The 21,153-nt window shown below is 37.8% G+C and overlaps 1 protein-coding gene across 3 annotated transcripts in view; it reads left to right on the top strand.

Moving 5' to 3' along the window:
- The window catches only part of ARHGAP24 (Rho GTPase activating protein 24), a 397,185-nt gene that overhangs the window by 362,781 nt on the left and 13,251 nt on the right, over positions 1 to 21,153 (top strand). For all 3 annotated transcript variants that reach the window (XM_040967005.1, XM_040967007.1, XM_040967006.1), the window contains 3 exons: positions 16,237 to 16,369; positions 18,745 to 18,818; positions 20,231 to 20,352. In XM_040967005.1, coding sequence (XP_040822939.1) covers positions 16,237 to 16,369; positions 18,745 to 18,818; positions 20,231 to 20,352 — 329 coding nt within the window. The remainder of the gene's footprint in view (positions 1 to 16,236; positions 16,370 to 18,744; positions 18,819 to 20,230; positions 20,353 to 21,153) is intronic.

Here is a 21,153-nt window from a genome sequence, read left to right as displayed (position 1 = left end):
GCATAGACTTCAAATAGGGATGATATGCTAATGTGTTAGTGAGTGAAGTGATAGTGGCATGGCTCACCTTCTGAAGACATAAAGTTTGAATTTGGAAATGATGGACAGGATGCCTGTTGTGCAGGCACATTGATGGCAGAACAGCAAGTGTTAAGGCCTGGAGTTGCACACAGTTGAGCTGCTTGAAGAAGGTACAGAAAGATGTTGTCACAGGGATACAAGGAGTGGTGAACAGTGATCACAAAGATGAGGTGATAGAGGTTGATTCTGTGCAGACAATAATTACAATAAGAAGCTTGGTTCTTATTGCAAGTAAGATTGAAGTCCATTGAAATATTATCAGGTAAATGAAGCAATATTAATTACCTATCAGAGTAATTTTCTCTGGAGTCTTGAATATCCTCTTTTCTTTTTAAACAGTTATTTATTTTTATTGGAAAGGTAAACTTGTGTAGAGAAGAGACAGAAAAAACTTGACCTTCTGGCTGCAACAGGAAGAGCTGAGCCAATCAGAAGCCAGGAAACAGGAGCCTTTTCTGGATGTCCCACATGGGTGCAGGGTCCCAAAGCTTTGGGCCATGCTCTACAACTTTCCCAGGCCACATGCAAGGATCTGGATCAGAAGTGGAAGAGCATGGATGCTTGCCAGTGCCCATATGGGATGCTGGCACTTGCAGGGGGAAAATTATCCAGTTGAGCCTTTGCACCAACCTGAACATCCTCTTTTGATAGACACAAGGTCAAGCTTGCACCTGTCAATCTCAACTTTGCAAATTTCTAAATTCTGTTTCTAAAGAAAAAAAAACTTGGGATGGGGACTGGTAAAAAAAAGAAAAAAGTAACATTTGTGGCAACATGAAATGGTGAATTAAAATCATAAGGAAAACAGAATTTTGATTTCCCAAGGTATGGTAAAGCTATTTTTGAAAACTTGGTCAAGTACATTGTTCTGAATCTGTATGTTTTTTGTTTTGTTCTGTTTTGTTAGTTTTTGATATATTAGCTGAGTTTGGCATTCCAAATTGTTAAGTTCTAACTTAGGTTTTAGTCTTCATGGTGTACAGATGAACTTTCTCTTGAATAGCCATTATTGCAACTTAGTTTCATTATTATTCACAAGAAAAATGATTTTTAAAAGGAATGTGACATTATTATTAATATTTTCCATGATACAGTCTTGAATGTACAGGGATTTCTCCTTCCTTCTCCACCTGCCACTTCCCTATTTCCCCTCCAGTCATCTTCTCCCTATTATAATAGCATACTTCGTTAGTAATAGTTAAAGCTTCACATTCTGCTACCAAGTGTATCATTAAATTGCAGGTATAGGAAAGGGTAGAAAATCTGTTATCACATTGTCATGGTATATTTAACTGCGTCATTCCTAGTCAAGCCAAAGATAACAAATGAAATCACATCAAACTAAGAAGCTTCTGTACAACAATGGAAACAACAAAGCAAAAGGCAACAAATAGAATGGAAGGCGATATTTGACACTACACAACAGATAGGACTAATACCCAAGATTTAACAAAGAGCTTCATAAACAACAACAACAAAACAAACAGCTTTGTGAAGAAACAGGTGAAGGAAATGAGCAGGTGTTTTTTCCCAAAGAACAAATTCAAGTGGCTAATAGACATGTGAAAAAATAAGCGGATTTCTTAGCTATTAGCGAAATGTAAATAAAAGCTACGTTGAGGTTCCATCTAGCTCTAGGGAGAACAGCCTACAGGCAAAAATCACATAACAGCAACTTGTGATGAGGATGTGTAGGAAATGGTGTCCTACGCTACTGTTGTTGGGTGCTAGCACAGCACTATGGAAGTCAGTGTAGAGAGTGCTAAGATGGATCTAGCATATGACCCAGCTATCCCATTCCTGGGAATATATCCAAAGGAACTAAGACTGCATATGAGAAAAACACCTGCAACCTTATATTTATAACAGCGAACATGTGCAAACAACTCAGATGCTCGTCGAAAGAGGAGTGAATAAAGCAACTGTAGAATGCTACTTGGCCATCCAAAAGAATGAAATTCAACCACTTGCAGCAAAATGTTCCTGATTAGAGACCATTTTGTTCAGTGAAATATGCCAATCCCAAAAGACAAGTATCATATGTTTCCTCTGATTTAAGACAATCTTCATGCAAAATACATAGATGTATATGCAAACATGAATATACATATATTCTCATAGATGAACTGTATACTGGAGACTAGCATGCCAGGGTAGGGGGCAGGCCTGGTGGGGGTTAGTGTGGGTCGCTCCAACTAGGCCGCAACCACCAGTTGCTGTCATCTTTAAATAAGGAGAAGCCAGATCCTTTCTTCTCAGAAATGAAAAGACTTAAAATAGGACATGCTGTATTAAACTTCCCTGCTTTTCAAGGGACAAAAGTGAAATACAGAATGTGTGTAATAATTAGAGACTCAGCTTAAAAAGTCTCCAGATGATATGAGCTCTTAAAGATTCTTTGGGGGCCTGGCGTGGTAGCCTGGAGGCTAAAGTCTTTGCCGTGCATGCCCAGGACCACAAATGGGTGCCAGTTCGTGTCCCAATGTCCCTGCCTCTCATATAGTTCCCTGCTTGTGGCCTGGGACGGCCGTCAAGGACGGCCCAAGGTCTTGGGACCCTGCAGCCATGTGGGAAATCTGGAAGAAGCTTCAGGCTCCTGGCTTTGGATCAGCTCAGCTCCAGCTATTGCGGTCACGTAGGAAGCGAATCAGCAGATGGAAGATCTTCACCTCTGTCTCTCCTCCTCTCTGCATATCTGACTTTCTAATTTAAAAAAAAAAAATTTTTAATTTATTTGGAAATCCCAGGGCCTATGTGGTACATCAAATGTGACAATCAATGTCAGGGCCTATGTATCATAAAATGGTAATAATAATAATAATGAAATAAAAAGATTCATTTGAGGAGAGCTAGGAAGGTCGGGTCAAGAATGGCAGCCTGGGTGCAACCCTCATGGCACTAGGGATTCAGCAACAAAAATTATTGTATTTAGAGAGCGAGGACAGTGGCTGCAGGAAGCCTGGGGTTTTCCACATTCTGACCCAGACCTTGTAGAACAGCTACCATCAGAGGGACATCAGTTCCCCACCCACATATTCAGTTCTGGCTTTCCCTGCTTCTCCTCCTATCCTCTCCTCCTTTTCTCTATTTTCATCCATTTTCTGGTGTGTTTTGGTGGAAAACAATAAGGCTAGAAAGACAAAGTGTGAAAAAAGAATCCCCAAATTTTGAAGTCAGAGAAGCCAGGTACGTTTTAACTTTGTTCCCTGAGAAGCCAAGCAGCTCTTGTCATTACTGAATTGAATTAGGAAAAGTGAACTTGGAAATGGGGAGCACTGTGCATATAGTGGTTGTTCTCAAACATCAGTGTGCGTAAGAATGACTTAGAGGAGGTTCAGGTTCAGGTGGCCAGAGACCACCTACGCTCACTCTTGATTTACAAAGCTGAGGAATACCTACCAATATGTGTGTTAAACCAATTCCCAGACAATTCTTATGTACATGGTCATAAATCCATAGCCAGAGAAATAGCAAGCTAGACAACAGGATGAGAAGATCAGAGTAACAGGGCATTCCTCATTACAGGTAATGTGCTTCCCTTTTCTAGTACATCGCACGGGAAAATCAATGTCATAGTGCTATTAGAAGCAATGCGAAAGGGCGGTTTGAAATGCTCATGTAAAATGGAATTAAATGGGATTTTTATGCAAATGCAGGTTGGGTTCCAGGCACAGTTGTTTTTTGATTTTTTGTTGTTTTTCTTTTCATAATATATCCTTTTCATGGAATTTTCAATGACTCTTCGAAGACTGAATTCCAAATGTGCACATGCCAGTATAAACTTATCTTTTAAATTCCATTGTTTGTGAACTTAATGTCCCCTTGTATTTGTTCTGTGTTCAGTAATTCTCATGTTACCTGGAAAGATTGGATTATTTTCTGGGATAAGGAGTTTAGGTGAACACCTTCATTTGGTCTTTTCAAAAAGGAACATGCTATTTCCAGGCAACCTGAACATTACGTCCCTGCCCCTTTAGACTTTGATCCATGAGAAAACTCAAACACTCCCAAGTAACAGTAGCATATTATGTAGTTACAGAGATTTGGGTTCACAATGTGCGTAAAAGATCTTACAGATAGGATTGGAGAAGGAAAGTGGGAAAGAACACGGATCCTTGAGAGCGTGTGGATAGGTAAAAGACAAGCATCTCATAGATAGGAAAAGTACACTCTCAGATATTTACCTAACGAGGTCATGAAAGCTTAACCAGCAAAATGGCTACCCGTTTCCATAATTAAAGATTTCTCAAGTGAACAAAGAGTTAACTATGGTAGTTCCTAATGTTTCTGTTTTTTTGATTCAGTTCTTAAAGGTCAATGCTGTCACTGATTTGCTAAACACTATCTTGTATTTCTTAAAATGTTGCCAGCCACATACTGTCATTTTTTTTCTTTTTTTACTTTCTTTATTAAAATTTTATTTATTTATTTACTTATTTTTTGATTTCATGATACAGTTCCGTAGGTCTGGGATTTCTCCTCTCTACTCACTCACTGATTTCCCCTATATTAGTATAATAGTCATAAGTCCGTCGTTCTGTTATTTAAGTGTATCCTGACATAGCAGGTATGGACAATGGCAGAGTCTAGAATCCTGTTGTCAAGATATATTCAACAACTTTATTGGGAGTCCATCTTTGATTTGGAAATAGAAATGCATACTGTACTATAACTTAACATCTGGATATTATAGTCTCTAGGTTAATAGGTATTTTTATGTGAATGTAATAATTGTTTTCATTTTCTTATGTATTTTGTTGTAGAAAAATGTATATTCTTGTTAGTTGACAACCAGTATAACTCACAGTGTAGCTATAGCTTGCCAGTGTAACAGTACAACTTACAATATAAAATAATGCTTACAAAGGCTTGGCACTGGATTCCCCTAGATACAACTGCATTCTAAGACTTTTAGCCTAAGGCTATCTATTTATTTGATGAAAATGGACCTCAGCAAGTGCTGATGCAACTTTAACTCATCTCGCACCACCAACTAGTACTTTCTTATCAATTTAATCAGAAAAATTGAAAGACAATCAGTAAAAGGCTAATGTTCTTAACTGGGGGGGTGGGTAAAATGTCATGTCCAATTTTTGCGGCCGTTTAAATGACTTGGAATATCCCACACTTTGGGAAACACACTGGTTCATTCTTCATTAACATAGGCAGTCTGAGTTTGTTTGAATGGTTGACTTCTTACCTAAGTTGAAAAACAGGTGTAACTTCACAAGGATTACATGAAACCACTGTACATATATATATATGCACACACACACACATATATATATACACATATATACATTTGAAAGCTTAATGAGCTCCAAGAGAAAGTACCTTGTACATGGAAAATATATGACTAGGAATTTGCACAGTACTGTTTTGTGGACAAGTCATCTGCTAGAAATGTGTCAGGTTTCTTTGCAGCTTTTTTAAATTTTTGCAAAGGTTCTGAAAAGCTAATGTACCTGAATTTAGGAGCAAGAGCTTCACTCCCCAGCCAATTCATGCCTGCAGAAGTTGGTCTCCCTTCCACTAAGGAATGGGTTATGAGTAAAATTGCCCAGTTAATCTGGAAATTTCTCAGTTTTTTTGAGTAACTTTCAGGTGTTATTTAGTTGCTTACTGACAAGGACACAGAGTTGGGGCTTTAATGACATATAGGTACAGGCTGATAGTCTCGGGTTCCATTTTTTACCCAGGTTCATGACCTGGACCTAGCCAATTAACTTCCCCAAACTCTTCATGTTCTCACTGGAAATGAAAATAATAATGGCTAACCCAAAGGAACCTTGTATTCACAAATTTAAAAATCATTTGGAAAAAATATCGATTCACTGTAAAAGTGAAACATCCAGGATACTCCCTGGCATTTACTAGGCCTTTTGGTTGCCAGAGTAGTAGTCATCCAATTTTGGCTTTATAAGGATGATGATAATAATGATGATGATAATGATGATAATGATAATTCAGAGTGACATTTTCTTTTTCATAAGAAAAAGTGGTGTTTATGAATCCATGAGATGCAGACCCTGAGGGCTAACCATATTCTCATTAGTGTTTATAATTCCTTAGGGATTTTTTCTTTCTGTCTTGAAATCTCCATGGCAGTTCCCACTGGAAGAACCAGGAGACCTATAAAATTTTATGATCTGAAAGTGTGTGATATTTTTGTGTGTGTCTTACAGCTCAGTAAAATTATTGCATAAAAATGAATTCCTTAAAGTCGTATATTTCTTGACATAAATCTGTTGCATTATGCTCACATATCGTGTAATTCACTCACTTGAAGACTATAATTCGATGATCTTTAACAAATTTTCGGAGTCATGTAATCATGACGATAAATCAGCTCAGGATACTTTCAGCACCATCAGAACCCTTATGCCAATTCCCAGTTCATCCCCCTTCTCTCCCCAGGTAACCAGTAATGGAACTTGTATCTCTGTAGATTTTCCCTCCTCTAGACATTTCATGTTTTATTCAGCTTCTTCAGAATAAGATACCGTGTTGGAGGCATATCCATCTCATAACACGTATGAGAAGTTTGATCCTTTTTACCAGTGAACAAAATTTCTTTTTATGGATATATTAGATATATTGTACCTCCACTCATCAGCTGAAAGAAGCAAGTTGCGTCCACGGTTGAGTGTTATAAGGCATGCTTAGCCTGTGAACATTCATGTTTGAGCTTTTGTGTGCACATGCTTTCATTTGTCTTGGGTATATAGATGTGGAATCGCTGGGTCATAACTGTAGTTAACATCTGAGGAATTACTAAGCTATTTTCCAAAATGTGTGTGTGCCATTTTATATTTCTAGCCAATCTAGTGACGGAAACGCTATCTCATTTCGGTTACACTGTGTATTTCTCTAACAACTGTTCAGCACATTTTCATGAGTTTATAAGCTGCTCATATATCTTCTTGGAAGGCGCATAGTTTTAAAATGTTTTATTTTTCTTATTATAAGAAGCCCTATAGTTATAAAGTAAACCCTAAACATATAACTAAAATGAGAACTCGAGGAAGAGAGAATTTTTGAAATATGGGTCACCTTTTTATCCCTAACAGCTAGAAAAATGCCTGATTCAATTTAGGTATACCATAACTCTTTTTGAATAAATAAAAACAAAGTAGCATAGTTTGAATATATTTATTGATATTATTATTTATGGCATCTCAAAGTTAGAAAATCTACATGTTTATTTTCATAGATGAGAATGTAGGAAACTTGAAATTGTTTTTCAAAATAATTCCTCCAGTTTTGAAAAAATATCATGTTTGTCAACTATGCAAAATGCCTGTATTAAGATACAGTCAGACGACTGGTTGGGTTTATAATTTTACAAAAACCAGAGCTCTAAATAAGACCAGTATCTGTATTAATCTATTCCCAACATGTTTTTTTATATTTGTATGCTCTATATTCCAACGTAAACTTATAGTTTATAACAAGACAATGACAACCAAATAAAATTCAAACTACATGAAGTAAAAAAAAAAAAAATCCTTGCTTCTTCTCAATAAAATGGTTTGTTATCTGCTTTCCTTTAATCTGAGTTCACTTTTAAAATGTTACAAGTAGGGGCCAGTGCAGTAGCCTAGTAGCTAGCTAAAAGCCTTCACCTTGTATGCACCAGGATCCCATATACGTGCCAGTTTGTGTCCCTGCGGCCCCACTTCCCATCCAGCTCCTTGTGGCCTGGAAAAGCAGTAGAGGATGCCCCAAGGCCTTGGCACCTTGCAGCCACATGGGAGACCCAAAAGAAATTCCTGGTTCCAGGCTTAAGATCAGCTCAGCTCCTGCAGTTGCAGCCACTTGGGGGGACAAATCAGAGGACGGAAGATCTTCTTCTCTGTCTCTGCTCCTCTCTGTACATCTGCCTTTCCAATAAAATGAATAGATCTTTAAAAACATGTTTCAAGTAGAAAACACTAATAAACATCTATTTATGTTCTGACAAAATATTTCTTCCATGAAAAATACCACAATGTTTTAATGTGAGAGCCTCAAAAACTTAATGAAACTTTGTTCAATGAAACTTTGTTCAATGAAACTTTGTTAAAGCTTTTTCTCACCTCCCTAGTCAAACATATGCACGTTAGTAAGCTAGAATGATAACATCTGGTCCATACACTGAGAATACTTCTTTGTTGTGATAAAAGACTAGGAAGTAGTTGGAGAAAGGGCAGATTTTGTGTGGACTTGAATGGATTGGGTGTTAGCTTATAGACCTACCTTGTCATACCAGAGCCTTTTTAAAAATAAACAGTACAAATTAGAAATTGGACAACACAAACCTAGGCTTTTATTTATTTATCACTCATGTAAGGTGCAGTTTTGCTTTCTGTTTCATTGACTATATTCTAAGAGAATAAATTTCATGGAAAAAAAAGTTCGCATCCTTTATTGTCGCAAAAGCAGGCGATCGCAATTCTCCATGCTTATGTTGGTTGCCATGGATAATATGTCACAGGCCACGACTCAGAACACATAGACACATAAATATATATAGATGTATATACATATATGTACATTTATATATTTTTACATATTTATAAATATATTTTAATATTATATATTCAAATACGTATATATATAATATGTACGTATTTGTATATATATATATGAAGCTTGAAGCCTTTGTTAGCTAGAACAATGACTGATGCTTACTTACCTCTTATTACTTATTTTTAATTAGAAATATTAAAATAGATGTGTAGGTTTGCTATTAGGGATTTGATGATGATGATGCTGCTGTTGCTGCTGTTGCTGCTGCTGCCTAAGTGCATCCTGTTGCCGTTAGGAACTCAGGGCTGCTCTCAGAAGTCCTTGGTTTCATACTCTGAAATCTCTCAGGAGTTTATGGTGAGGATTGCATTTCCTTTGTTTTTCTCCCAACTTCATATGCAGAACTTACCGAAGAAAAATAATTTTTAAAAAAATGTAGGCAGACAAAATAAAATCCTAAAGTAAATGAATAAAATCCATGACATCTCTGTTTTGGTTAAGCCACATTCATTAACCATTTGCCAAGATCTTGAAGATCATTTGAAACAAATTACAACTTCTAGCATTTCAGTTCCTGGATGCAACTGAAACAAGAATGGGCTGTGTGAGGACGTCGCCAGCACTGTTATTTACTAGTGTGAAGACATGAATACTATAAGAGTCATACAAGCTACACAGTATAATAACTTAGTTATCTGTTAAATTATAGGCCAAGCCACATTTGCTAATTAAATAAGACATGTAAGCTCATGAATATAATCTGATAATATAACTTTATAATTCGTGTATGCTTACAGACTATGTTACCACTTCCATTTGCTTCTGTTTCTCGGGGAAAGTGTGAGCTGAGCAGTTTGTATCACATGACATATCTTTCCAATGACATAGAGTCATGTTGACCAGTAGGTGCTTATGTGAAGTCTGATGGGTCTCCCATGTGGGCAGCAGGGGCCCAAGGACTTGGACCATTTTCCACTGCCTTTTCTAGGCCTTTATTTAAAAGGATTAAAAAATCTTATTATTATTTTCCACAATACAGTTTTGTGGGAATAGGGATTCCCCTTTTCATTCTTTGTCCAACATTATGCCATCTTCTCATATATTATGACAGTATAGCCCTTCACCAGTCAGATGGCCAACAGTTTTCCACTGCAATCATGTATTCTACTGAAGAGTTTTTCCAACCGTCGCTGCACTTGAGACTAAAATGCCAATACTCAGGCTTTATGAGCTCAATACATCAGATCAATATGTCAGAATGTATAGAATCTAATCACATATTTTAAAAACTTTGTAGATGATTCAAATATTCAACAAGAATTGAGAATTGAATTTTTCTGTAGGATACTGATTTATCAGACACCGTTTCTATAAATTGAAAGCATGCTTCTATGTTTTGGTTCACATTTCACTGCCTTAAAGTCTACCAGAACTATTAACAGCTTTGGAAGCAAATTGGCTAAATGCAAATTAGGGGGAGGCATGTTAGCTCAGGCTGTCAAATCAGATCCATAGACTGAGTAGCTTAGTGACTGGACGTTGGTGTTGTTACAGTTTGAGTGATTGGAGCTCAGAGAGCTCAGTATCAGCACAGCATGAGCATGTGCTGGTGAGGGCTGCACACTTCCGGCTGTATTGGCATGGCTGTTCCTTAGTGCAGACATGCACAACGGTAGAGAGAAAAACAAGCTCTCCGGCGTCTGCTGTTATAAGGGTATTATATAAGGCGAGACCAAGGCCTCACCTCATGACATTATTGATCCACAACTGCCAAAGGCTCTGTCTCTAAAAGCTATCACGCTAGGAGTTAGGCTTCTGTGAATAGACTGGCTGAAGGGCACCGCTCAATTAATAGCCTGGGTCATCATGGAGTCATCTACCATTGCAGCAGGAGAATTGTACTGGGACAAGCACTGATTCAGTCTAACCCAGGACTTTGCCTGGAGATGAGCAGTCTTTCACTTTTCTGTATGATTTAGTGGGAATACTTACTAAGCCAAAAATGTTTTACACAAATTCAAGTTTCCCCACCAAAATATGGCCAATATGAACAGATGCTTTAAAAAATAGGCTTCAACAGAACCAGACTCTTTAAAAGCAGTTTTATTTAGTTTATAGCTATTTAGTACATTTGGAATTGCTTTTCTGTGCCTTAAATGAAACCCAGTAAGCAGAGCCAAGGGTTGTTTCATCAGGAGAATTTGGCAGCTGTGCTCATCTTCATAGTGCTGCCATGGGCTCTGCAGTCTGCTGTGTGTTCTCATAGAAGTCTAGTCTGACATGGCAACTTCGCTGGAGTTCAAGTGCATTTTAGGTCTTGTCAAGGCACTTATTGAAGACAAGTTTTCAGTATCATTAATGGCTTCCTCTGTATTCCTTTCAGTTAAGTCAAGTGATTATATTGTGTTCTGTGCATGGTATTCTGGGTAAAAGATTCCCACATCTAATTCTGAGGCTTAAATGTTGTCAGATTATATTTGTATAATATTAAATTTATACTGAAGGGACATTTGCATTTCTTACTGTGAATAAGAATCCTTGTTAGGAAAGGAAGACTGAGACTAGAAGAAGAGCAAGGAGGAAGCCATGTCAGACTCCCATCTCTCTGTTCAGATTAAGGACTTACACATAGACAGGAATAGTGCAAGTGATTTTCCAAAAATGGTGATGAATGCATTCAATATCACACATCTGGCAGAAACTTAGTTAAAACATACAAAAGTGTTCTGAAGTTGGAGAGATGAGATTTGCTTTGAGAAGGTATAGCTGGTGGTGATTAGAGACAGAAACCCAAGACAGACACATGGAGGCTGCAATCCACCTCCCGTGTAGCACAAAGCTGTACATGCCAGTTTTTACTCTGACCCCCAGCCGCTTGCTGTGGCAGAGTCTGGGAGACAATGCTGTTGGCTCAAGTAATTGGATTCCTGATATCCACATTGGAGAGCTGGATGAAATTCCCAGCTCTCTGCTCTTACCCTGAATCAGTCCCCGCCATTATGGGCACTAGGGGAGTGAATTAGCTGATGTGATAGCCCTCTTTCTTTCTTTGAATGGGTCTTTCTGTGTTTTTATCCTTCTTGCATTAAAATAGTTATAGAAAAATGGAGTTATAAACCAGATATTAGTACAAAAATAAAATAGGGATTTTTAAAGATTTATTTGTTTTTGTTAGAAAGGCAGATATACAAAGAAAAGGAGACACAGAAAGAAAGATCCGTCTACTGATTCACTCCCCACGTGGCTGCAACAGCCAGTGCTCAGCTGAGCCAAAGCCAGAAGCCAGGAACTTCCTCCAGGTCCCCATACCGGTGCAGAATCCCATGGCTTTGGGCCATCCTCAACTGCTTTTCCATTCCATAGGCAGGGAGCCAGATGGGAAGTGGAGTAGCCGGGACACAAACCAGTATGCTGATGGGATTCCTGTGCATGCAAGACAAGACTCCAGATACCAGGCTACTATGCCAGACCCTAAAATAGTTTCTAATTTTCATTTTCATGATCTTTTTGAAGATCCCTCATATTGGAGAGTGGGTGATGGATAACCTGGGAAAGAAAAAGACTCATAAGAATATAAAATCCTGCCAATCATGAAAAATAGGTTTTGTAAATGAAGTCCAGGTGCAAGAGACCATGAAAAATAAAACCGATTGCTAATCAGCTCCTCTTGGTCTGGTAACAATTGCCTAGTTCTACCTTTTGCTATTACTGGATATAGTGAACCTGATGTCTTATCTTAATTTCTAAACAGATTCTGCCAGCAGATAAGTGAAAGAGACTCGCATCTGTTCATATTTGACATTACCAGATGGTTTGAACGTCTGCTAAAAAAAAAAATCTTGAACATAAAGCTTCATCTACTTCGGTGAATAGCCAAAAAGTTTTTCTGTATGTGCAGTTGCATTGAAAGTCTGATGTGTATCGAGGTATTATTGGTGTTGTGAACAAAACAGCAATTTTATTCTGCAGAGTTACCGAGACTTTTGCCACAACAAACAGGCTCTTTAGTTCATTTTGGTGAAGGTCAAGATGTATTCCTTTGAGGCAAAGATGATGCGTTCTTCTAGGTACAGAAGGCAACCAACATATTGCATAGCTATGTGACTAACTGATTTCACATATTAAGGTATATATTAATTAAGGTAATGGGTTTTTAATAAGAAGTATCAGGCTTGAGAGTGAGCACTACCAGTTGATGTTTTTGGAGAGTGGATATACAGCAAGATTTTACAAAGAAACATGGAAATTCACCCAGTTGCAAGAGGTAGCTTACTGACAATCGGGGCAGAGCGGTAATTAACCTGTACGGTGAATCAGAATTGGCAAAACATGAGCAAGACAGTCCACAGCTAATTATTTCTTTCATTCTGTGGGAAAAGACAAAGTAAAAATGAGAACAGTAAAAAAAAAAATGTGAAATTTCTGTTTCTTTAGTGTAATTGAAGTTTAACATAATACGAAAGAGAGTCATAAACTTTGAAGTTCAAGCCTTTAAGCAAAAATTTAATAACCTTTATTAAATGAAAAAAAAGCAAATATCCTTGGTCATCTGGTCCTCATCATTTCTTATGTAATTAACTGTGTCCACTTTGATGTTAGCAAGTTATTGCAACCTGTCACTTTAGGGAAGGAATAAAATGACCATCCCACTCTATCTCTTATCTCAATTTGTAGTTCGGATATCTCTGTTCTTAAAATCCCACAGCAGCTCTAGTGCTCAGAAAATTGCTGGCAGACAAAGAATGAATCTACAGTCTTTCCTGCTTCGCAATTTTCGCGTCCTCACACTAAGTCTAACTTTGCAATCTTGCCATCTAGTGGGCTAATGTTGTAAGTACCACAGCTCACAAAAAACGTTTCACTTCCGTTAAGTCAAATAAAGGAACCAGCAAGAAAGTTACGTTAGATATAATATATCCGAGCAAAAACAGTGTAATGAATAGATCACCAATGAAAATAAAACACGATTCTTGTTAAATATTTGTATGTTTCTTGATCTAAATTTTGTATTCCATTTATTCATGGATATTTGCTCTTTTATTTACACAGTCATGGGAAGTATATATACATATATACTGAGATATGTATTTATTTTTATAAAAATGTGTTTATTTGACATATGTTCCATGTCATTCCATTTTGCCCTTATAAATGAACAGCGTTGTGGTTGACTTGGATAGCAGAACAAACACAGTTATGGTAGTGACTTGGTTTAGAACAGAATGAAAATCACTTTTGGAATAGGTTGTACTGAATATCCTGCATCATGCTAGGTTTTATCATTAATGACTCTTCCTTCAAGGTCAGAAGCTTCCTATATAGCAAGAGAAACACAGGTGGGTCTGATCAGCACAAAATAGAGTTGTTTGCCATAGAGCGAGCAAAACACTCTCTTGGATCTGTTGTTTTTTAAACTGAGGAAAATTCTGTTTAGGAACTAGTAAACTCATTCTGCTTTCAAAGCATCTTAGATATGTGCATTGATTTTCTTTATAAACTTTGCGATGGATTTTTCTACATTGCCTGTTAATTCTGAATTCTAAAGGAAAAAATATCCATTATGCAAAGAATAAAAGCCATCAGTTAGAACAGACCCTATCAGATTCCACGTGGCACTTTCACATCTGCAGTACTGCACGGTGCCTCTGATGGATTCCAGTGTTGATGAATGGAAACCCCCAGCCTTTGCTCCAAGCTAGGCAGTGTTCCGAAATCCTTGGAGATGCAGCCCACTGCTCAAACCTTGTCCAGGCCCACATTCCCTGAATTTGTCAGTTCTTCAAGCACATAAACGTCCTCTCTACTTCAAGCTCTGTTTTCCTTCCTTGCTTGATCAGAACTGCATTTTTCCTGTCCTGTCTCAGTTCATTGCATACAAGTTTACTCAAAAACAGCTCTTGAAAAACTAATTTAGAATAAAAGCTTATTTTGATACAAAAAAAAAAATGAAGTCTAGGAATTGAGTAGTCTTCATACAGTTCAGAATAGCTCGTATCATGAAAGAGTTTTGTATGGATTCCACAATTGTTTTCATCCAGATGAACTTACTTTTAATTCCATTTTCCATCAGCTTTTCCCCTTACAAACTCTTGAAGTATCCTCACACACCCTTCAGATCTTGGTTGTAGTATCTTTCTTCCAAGGAGGCCATCTAAACCTTGGGTTAGTCCTCTCATATTAGATATCATGTAATGATTTTTCTTAGCACTGCTCACCACCACACTTCATAATTACGGAGTTGTATGATTACCAGTTCAATTGCTACTGTTCCCACTTGATTACAGGCTAAGAGGAAGGCAGAAAAATATATTTAAAAAAAATCCTCACTAGCCCTACCCATTATTTTCTGTTACTTCCAATACCCAGTAAAAGTACAGGCGATAAGTAATGAAATCAACACGTGCCTGTGAAATTGAGAGCCGTGGACACACTGTCACAGCTCATACAGGTGTGTCAAGCCACCATTGTGATGAGAGTGATTGCTGCCGCAGGTAACCCAGATTTCTCAGGGCATACCCCGCCAGGAGCTTGTTGTCTGGCAGTTCCTGTTACCCCTGACTTGTTCATTGTCCCACTTTGTGCTACCTAACAACCAGAGGGCTTTTCACACGACTGACCCTCCTCCAAAGCAACAGCTCCCTGTGTTCTTGCCACCGGACCTCGCAGGTTAACAGGGAATCTTGAAAGGAACACAGACAGCGAGCTAGGAGTTCATATTTTAGCAAATTTCCCAACTTGTATTCAGCAGGAAATAAAAATAAAATATGCAAATTATATGAAATATTTGTCACAATTTCATTGTGTTTATATCACTTTCTGTTTCAAAAAAAATCATCTATTTTAGAATAGTAGACAAGTAATTAAGCTAAGAAATAGTCATCTTCAAAATTAGCTCTTCTAAATAAAGTTCCAGCATAGCTGAGCCAACTTTGTCAGGCCACTGGGCTAAGTGGCCTGCAATGACTCCAACATCCCATTAGGAGCACTGGTCCGAGTTTTAGATGCCCCTTACTAATGCAGCTAGAAACGCAACAGAAGATGGTCAGAATGCATGCGCATGTGTCACCCATGCAGGAGAGCCGGATGGACTTCCTGGCAGTTGCAGAATCTTGGGAAGTGATCCAGATGGATGATCATACCTGCCTCCCTTCCTCTCTCTTTCCCATTCAAACAAATGCATCTTTTAAAAAATAAGTTATAGCATACAATAAACATCCAGAATCCGTAACCAATCACAGTACTTTCTCAAAATTCAGTTCCACATTTTAAGGGATGAAGCAAGGACTCATTTGGGATTACATTCAGCATTAAATTTGGACATGTGGATTTCATAAATTCAAAAATTGTATTGCATTTTATTTAAAGTCCAATAAGTTGTTGTCTTCATAAGTTATCCCTTTTATTGACAATTTTGAGATGTTGGAAGCACATGAAGGATTCTGAAGGATCGGCAGTGTGCCACTCTGCCCCACCTGGGATGGCATCTAACAGCCATGACATAAGTGCCTGCTCCCTAGAAACTGGGTCAATCAATTCTGTTGCCAACTTGAATAGAATTCTGACCTGTGGACAGATTTAGTGAAAACTAAGCCAAATGATGTTAAGTTCAGTCCTACAGATTTTTTCATACTTCTCTCTCCACAGCAACACGGACGTGCATACAGTGGCATCCCTGCTTAAACTGTATCTCCGGGAACTTCCAGAACCGGTGGTCCCTTATGCGAAGTATGAAGACTTCCTGTCATGTGCCAAACTGCTCAGCAAGGAAGAGGAGGCCGTACGTTGATCCGTATCTGTTCTTTCCAAATAAGCTTCTGCTTGGAGTTGTCAGTTTTCTGAGTCTTTATAAGTTTCCCTCTGTCCAATTCTTGGTTTGTTTCCTGCTATGTGTGCTGTGTATTGACATCATACACCTTTAGATGTTATACACTACAGTGTGGATGCTATTTTTGTGATTCTTTTTTTCTCCTGAAATGAACATGGCTGAATAATAATATCAGCCCTGCTTGTCACTTTCAGCTCACTGAATGGTCGATTCTACTGCCACACAGCTCATGTATTCCATGAAAAAAAAAGTGGGTGTATATTTTATAATCCACTTTTCATTGGGTGCTGCCTAATCAGCACCAGTAGTGGGCAAGGATTTACATCCACTGCTTGCATTGCGAAAACAACTTTATTGGTATATGATTTGTGCACTTTATAACCAGTCATTTGAACTATGCAGATCACTAGCTGGTAAATTCTCAGAGTTGTGCAAATACTAAATTCTTATTTTGGAGTATTTACAAGATTTGTATCACCTTCAAATAAACCACCCACCCTTCCTATTTACCTCTATCCTCGGGACATACAACTAATCTATTTTCTGTCACAATAGATTTGCCTATTCTGAACATTTCTTATAAATGGGATAATTCAACATGTGATTTCTTGCAACTGCTGTTTTTACCATTTTATATGTGTTTTACTGAATATCATTATTTAATTTCTTTTTATTTCTATATAATACTCTACTGTCTATCCATTCATCCATTGAAGGACATATGTTTTAGTTACATTGTTGGACTACTATGATGTTGTAAGCATTGATATAACATGACCATATAATTTCATGTTTCTTGCAAGAATTTCTGGGCCTACAGACAATGGGAGCAGGTTGTAATTTTCTGCATCTCTGTCATCACTTGTTTTGCTCTGTGTGGCTTGTGACAACCATCCTCATGTGCACAAGGTGGAATCTCCTCACTGAGGTTGGAATGAAAGCATCCTAAAGGCTGATGATGTGAATATCCTTCAAAGCGCACGTTGGCTTTGTGTATGTTCTGTGGATAATGTAGAAGACTTCTCTATTACTTAGGCTAGAATAATTCCAGTGCCTACGGGGATTGGTTCTAGAACCCTGCAGTGTTCCAAAGTATGTAAATGTTCTGTCTCTCATATGAAATGACAAAGTATTTACATATAACCTATGCCTCTCCTCCATTTTACTTTAAATCACCTGTAAATTAATATATTGTCCATGTTATCTAAAAGTTTATGCATTTTCCTAGTTTAGATAGAAAGCCATATGAGTTTTCCCTATTTACATAGACGCACATATATAACTTGCAAATATTTTCCTCTTTGTGTGACTCATGTACTCATTTCCTTGATGCTGTCTTTGAAGCACCAAGGTTTTAAATTTTGATAAAGCCAAGTTTATCTGTTTGCTTTGTCAGCTGTGGGATTAGAAGGCCTTTGTTAGCACAAATCACAAAGACTCCTGTACTAGGACTTCAATATTCAGCTGTTGCACTTATGTCTATGACTGTTATTGACTTTGTTTAAAATGCATGGGAACCTATGGAAGGGGAACCTTTACATTCCGTTTCCATGAGAATGTCTAGTTGTCCCAGACCTCTTGTTCAAAGGCCTATTCTCTATCCTGCTCCCATCAAATTTTCTTGCATTATTGTCAAAAACAGCGTTATTTTTGTTTGTTTTGTTTGTTTGTTTGCAAATGCAGCTTATTCAATCATGTAATAGTGTCTGGCTGCTTTAGTGCTGCCGGAGCAGTAGTTTTTATAGAAATTCTATGCGCTCTAAACACATGACACAGTTTTTCATAAGGAGCAGGGAAATAAAACCTGATTGCATTAACCATTTTACTTCTGAGCTCATTTGAATTTAGAGGCAAATAGGTAATGAAAAGAAATAAATTAATCTCTTATGAAGTTTCCTGGAAAATGAGACTTTCCAGTCCCTGACACAAGTGTAGCCATGACAGAATCAGTGCAGTCTGTAGGCCTGTGTTTATGTATGTTCTGGGTCACTGTTTAGAGCCTTTTTTTAAGGGAAACATTGATATAATTGAGACCACCTTCATTGTCCAGTCATATCAGAAAAAAATGCTATAAGTGTTTAAAGAGTTTTATTTACATATGCTTCTCCATAAGTAACAGCACTTATGGAGATATTTAGCATCGTAGAAAATATTTCTATTGTGTTCACCATGGTGATAGCAAATTTTCATAGAAACATCTCTCATTGAGCACAGATGGTATTAATGTTTTGTTAAAAGAGCAGCACAGCCAATTGCAGCTGGACTTAACTTCAACACCAACAAACACAGAGAGGTAACGATTTATTCTCCTTACTCTTTGTTCTTAGGGTGTTAAGGAATTAGCCAAGCAGGTGAAGAGTTTGCCAGTGGTCAATTACAACCTCCTAAAGTACATTTGCAGGTAAGAATTGTCTTAAAGGGGAACAAAACTGAAGCATATTGTATTTCTCCTGACAGTAATTTATGTTTGTCAACAAATATCATCACTTAATTGCTCTGAGTTAACTACTGTAAATACTAACATGTGAGGCTTTTGTCATTTTTGAGCCAATGCATGGTATCATGATGGAGAATAAAAGGGCTATGTTTCCATAAACAAAAGAGAAGAAATTCTGGTTTGAGATCTTTGTGTTCACAATAGAAATACTTGATCTCTCCTTACGCATTTTAGTAGGTTTTGTTTTGTTTTTGCTGTCAGATAGTTCAGATATTTCATACATTCTTTGCCTCGGTTTTCCTGCGGGTTGAGTTTGAAGATGTTTTTCTGTAAAACCATGGAAAATGCATATGTAAAAAGTGCCATTCAATTAAAAAACAGTTTTGCATTGAAATACATTTATACTTTTTTTCTCATTCTCAATGAATCTTTTGAAATCCCATCATGTAACAATCATAAACCTATAAAATAGGCACTTTTTGGAAAGTCATGATCGAGTACTTCAGAGCATGAACTTGAGGGTCAGACCACCAGGGGTCACATTTCAGCCCTAATATGTACCAACTGTCAGCTCCTTAACTTGCTCTCATCTGTAAACTGGCAATAATAGCAGTACTTCCCTTTGAGGATTTAACAACTTTGCACCAAGAACCATTCATAGTAGTGCTATGTAGTTGGTATTTTTATTTCTGTTTCTCATTGTGTCCATCAGTGCAATTAGCAAGCCATGGAATAATCAAGATTCCTATAGAAGTAAAGAAGAGTTCATGGACGAAAAAAAGTCTCTTCTATTAAAAGTATTTTTCCATGACTCTCATTTTTAGCAACTAGTAAATTGAAATAATTTGTGCTTACTGCTTTTTCCTGTCAGTAGAACTAATGATTTATTTCCTGAGTTAGATTTAATTTTTTTAATAGACTAAGTTTGTAGTTTATAAGTCCTTCTTTCAAGAGGGCTTGTTCCCCACTCTTTAATATACAGGATTATATTGGAATGTTTTATGTATTGTTCTTGAGTTTAGTATTTATATAAATGTAACTTCACTAAAAGACAAGAAGGAAATTCACAGTACTGACTTTCAAGCTCATATTAGAATTGTCCAAACACATTGATTCCAAATTATTGTTAGAGGAAGTCAAACCAAACCAGGTCCAGGTGGATATTTGATTTGTTCCCTTAGGTTTGAAACTTCCTAATCTACAGTTTACTTTTTCCATATATTTAAGTGAGAAATACTTGACTCTCCAAATGGCTTTATCTCTAAGGTCAACTTAGCTTAAAACATACTTCAGTTTTTTTCAATTTCAATCATCCATTTTCTTCCACTGACAAATTTAATCCACTTGTCTTTTGGTCTTCTTTTCATGCACAACAGATTCTTGGATGAAGTACAGTCCTATTCTGGAGTTAACAAAATGAGTGTGCAGAACTTGGCAACTGTCTTTGGACCTAATATCTTGCGTCCCAAGGTGGAAGATCCTTTGACTATTATGGAGGGTAAGTTATTTTTATTACGTTGTTATCAAAAATTATATCAGTTGCATCTTGGTTGGCCAGTATGTAGTCTCCTTTGAGCAATCTAAGGAAATACTAAGGAAAAGTTGGTGGAATTGGGTAAAGACACGTTAAGCCAGACAAAGGATTAGTGGAGGAGAAGCAGAGAGGGCCCGACTCCAGGTGTTGCGAGTGGACATGCCAGTGGCAGAGAGGCAGCTGTGGACTGGTGACCATGGGTAATCAGCCGAGACAGCAGAGCAGTGCTGATACTCCATCAGCAGCCCAAGTGTCACCAGGAAACAGGGGGGAAGTGAAAATCATCAGGGACACAGGTGGTGAATCAAGTTACAGAATCTTTTAGTCACAAAAAAAGCTATAGAATCACAGGTCTAGGTCATTTTTAATTCGATCACAAGCCAAAATAAAGCTGCGGAGCTGTGCAGATGGTCCTGTGAGCAGGATAGAGTTCATACCAGCACCCCGCCATTGCAATGGTGACACCGTCATGCACCATTTCCAGTATATAGAGGAGAACTGCAAGCTAAATACATGCTAAGGTTGAGGAAAACCCACATCCAGCTCTCCAAAGGCTTTCTGTGCAATCCAACGAATTTTATTGGTCCCACTAGGAAAACAGTAACAACTGGGTATTTCACAGATTCCATCCAAAATAGGTCCCAGTTATCTTCCGACTTAGCCGTGTGTCACAGACCAGAGCGCCAGCAGGGAAACAGGCACGGGTGACGACCCTGCGATCCGATTTGAAGATACAACTGGTGTCCCCCTGATTTCAGGTGTCGT

This window comes from Ochotona curzoniae, unplaced genomic scaffold, assembly GCF_017591425.1.
Source record: "Ochotona curzoniae isolate NIBS_2020 unplaced genomic scaffold, NIBS_Ocur_1.0 scaffold_4506, whole genome shotgun sequence".
Lineage (NCBI taxonomy): Eukaryota > Metazoa > Chordata > Mammalia > Lagomorpha > Ochotonidae > Ochotona > Ochotona curzoniae.
This window is presented reverse-complemented; position numbering and strand designations above follow the sequence as displayed.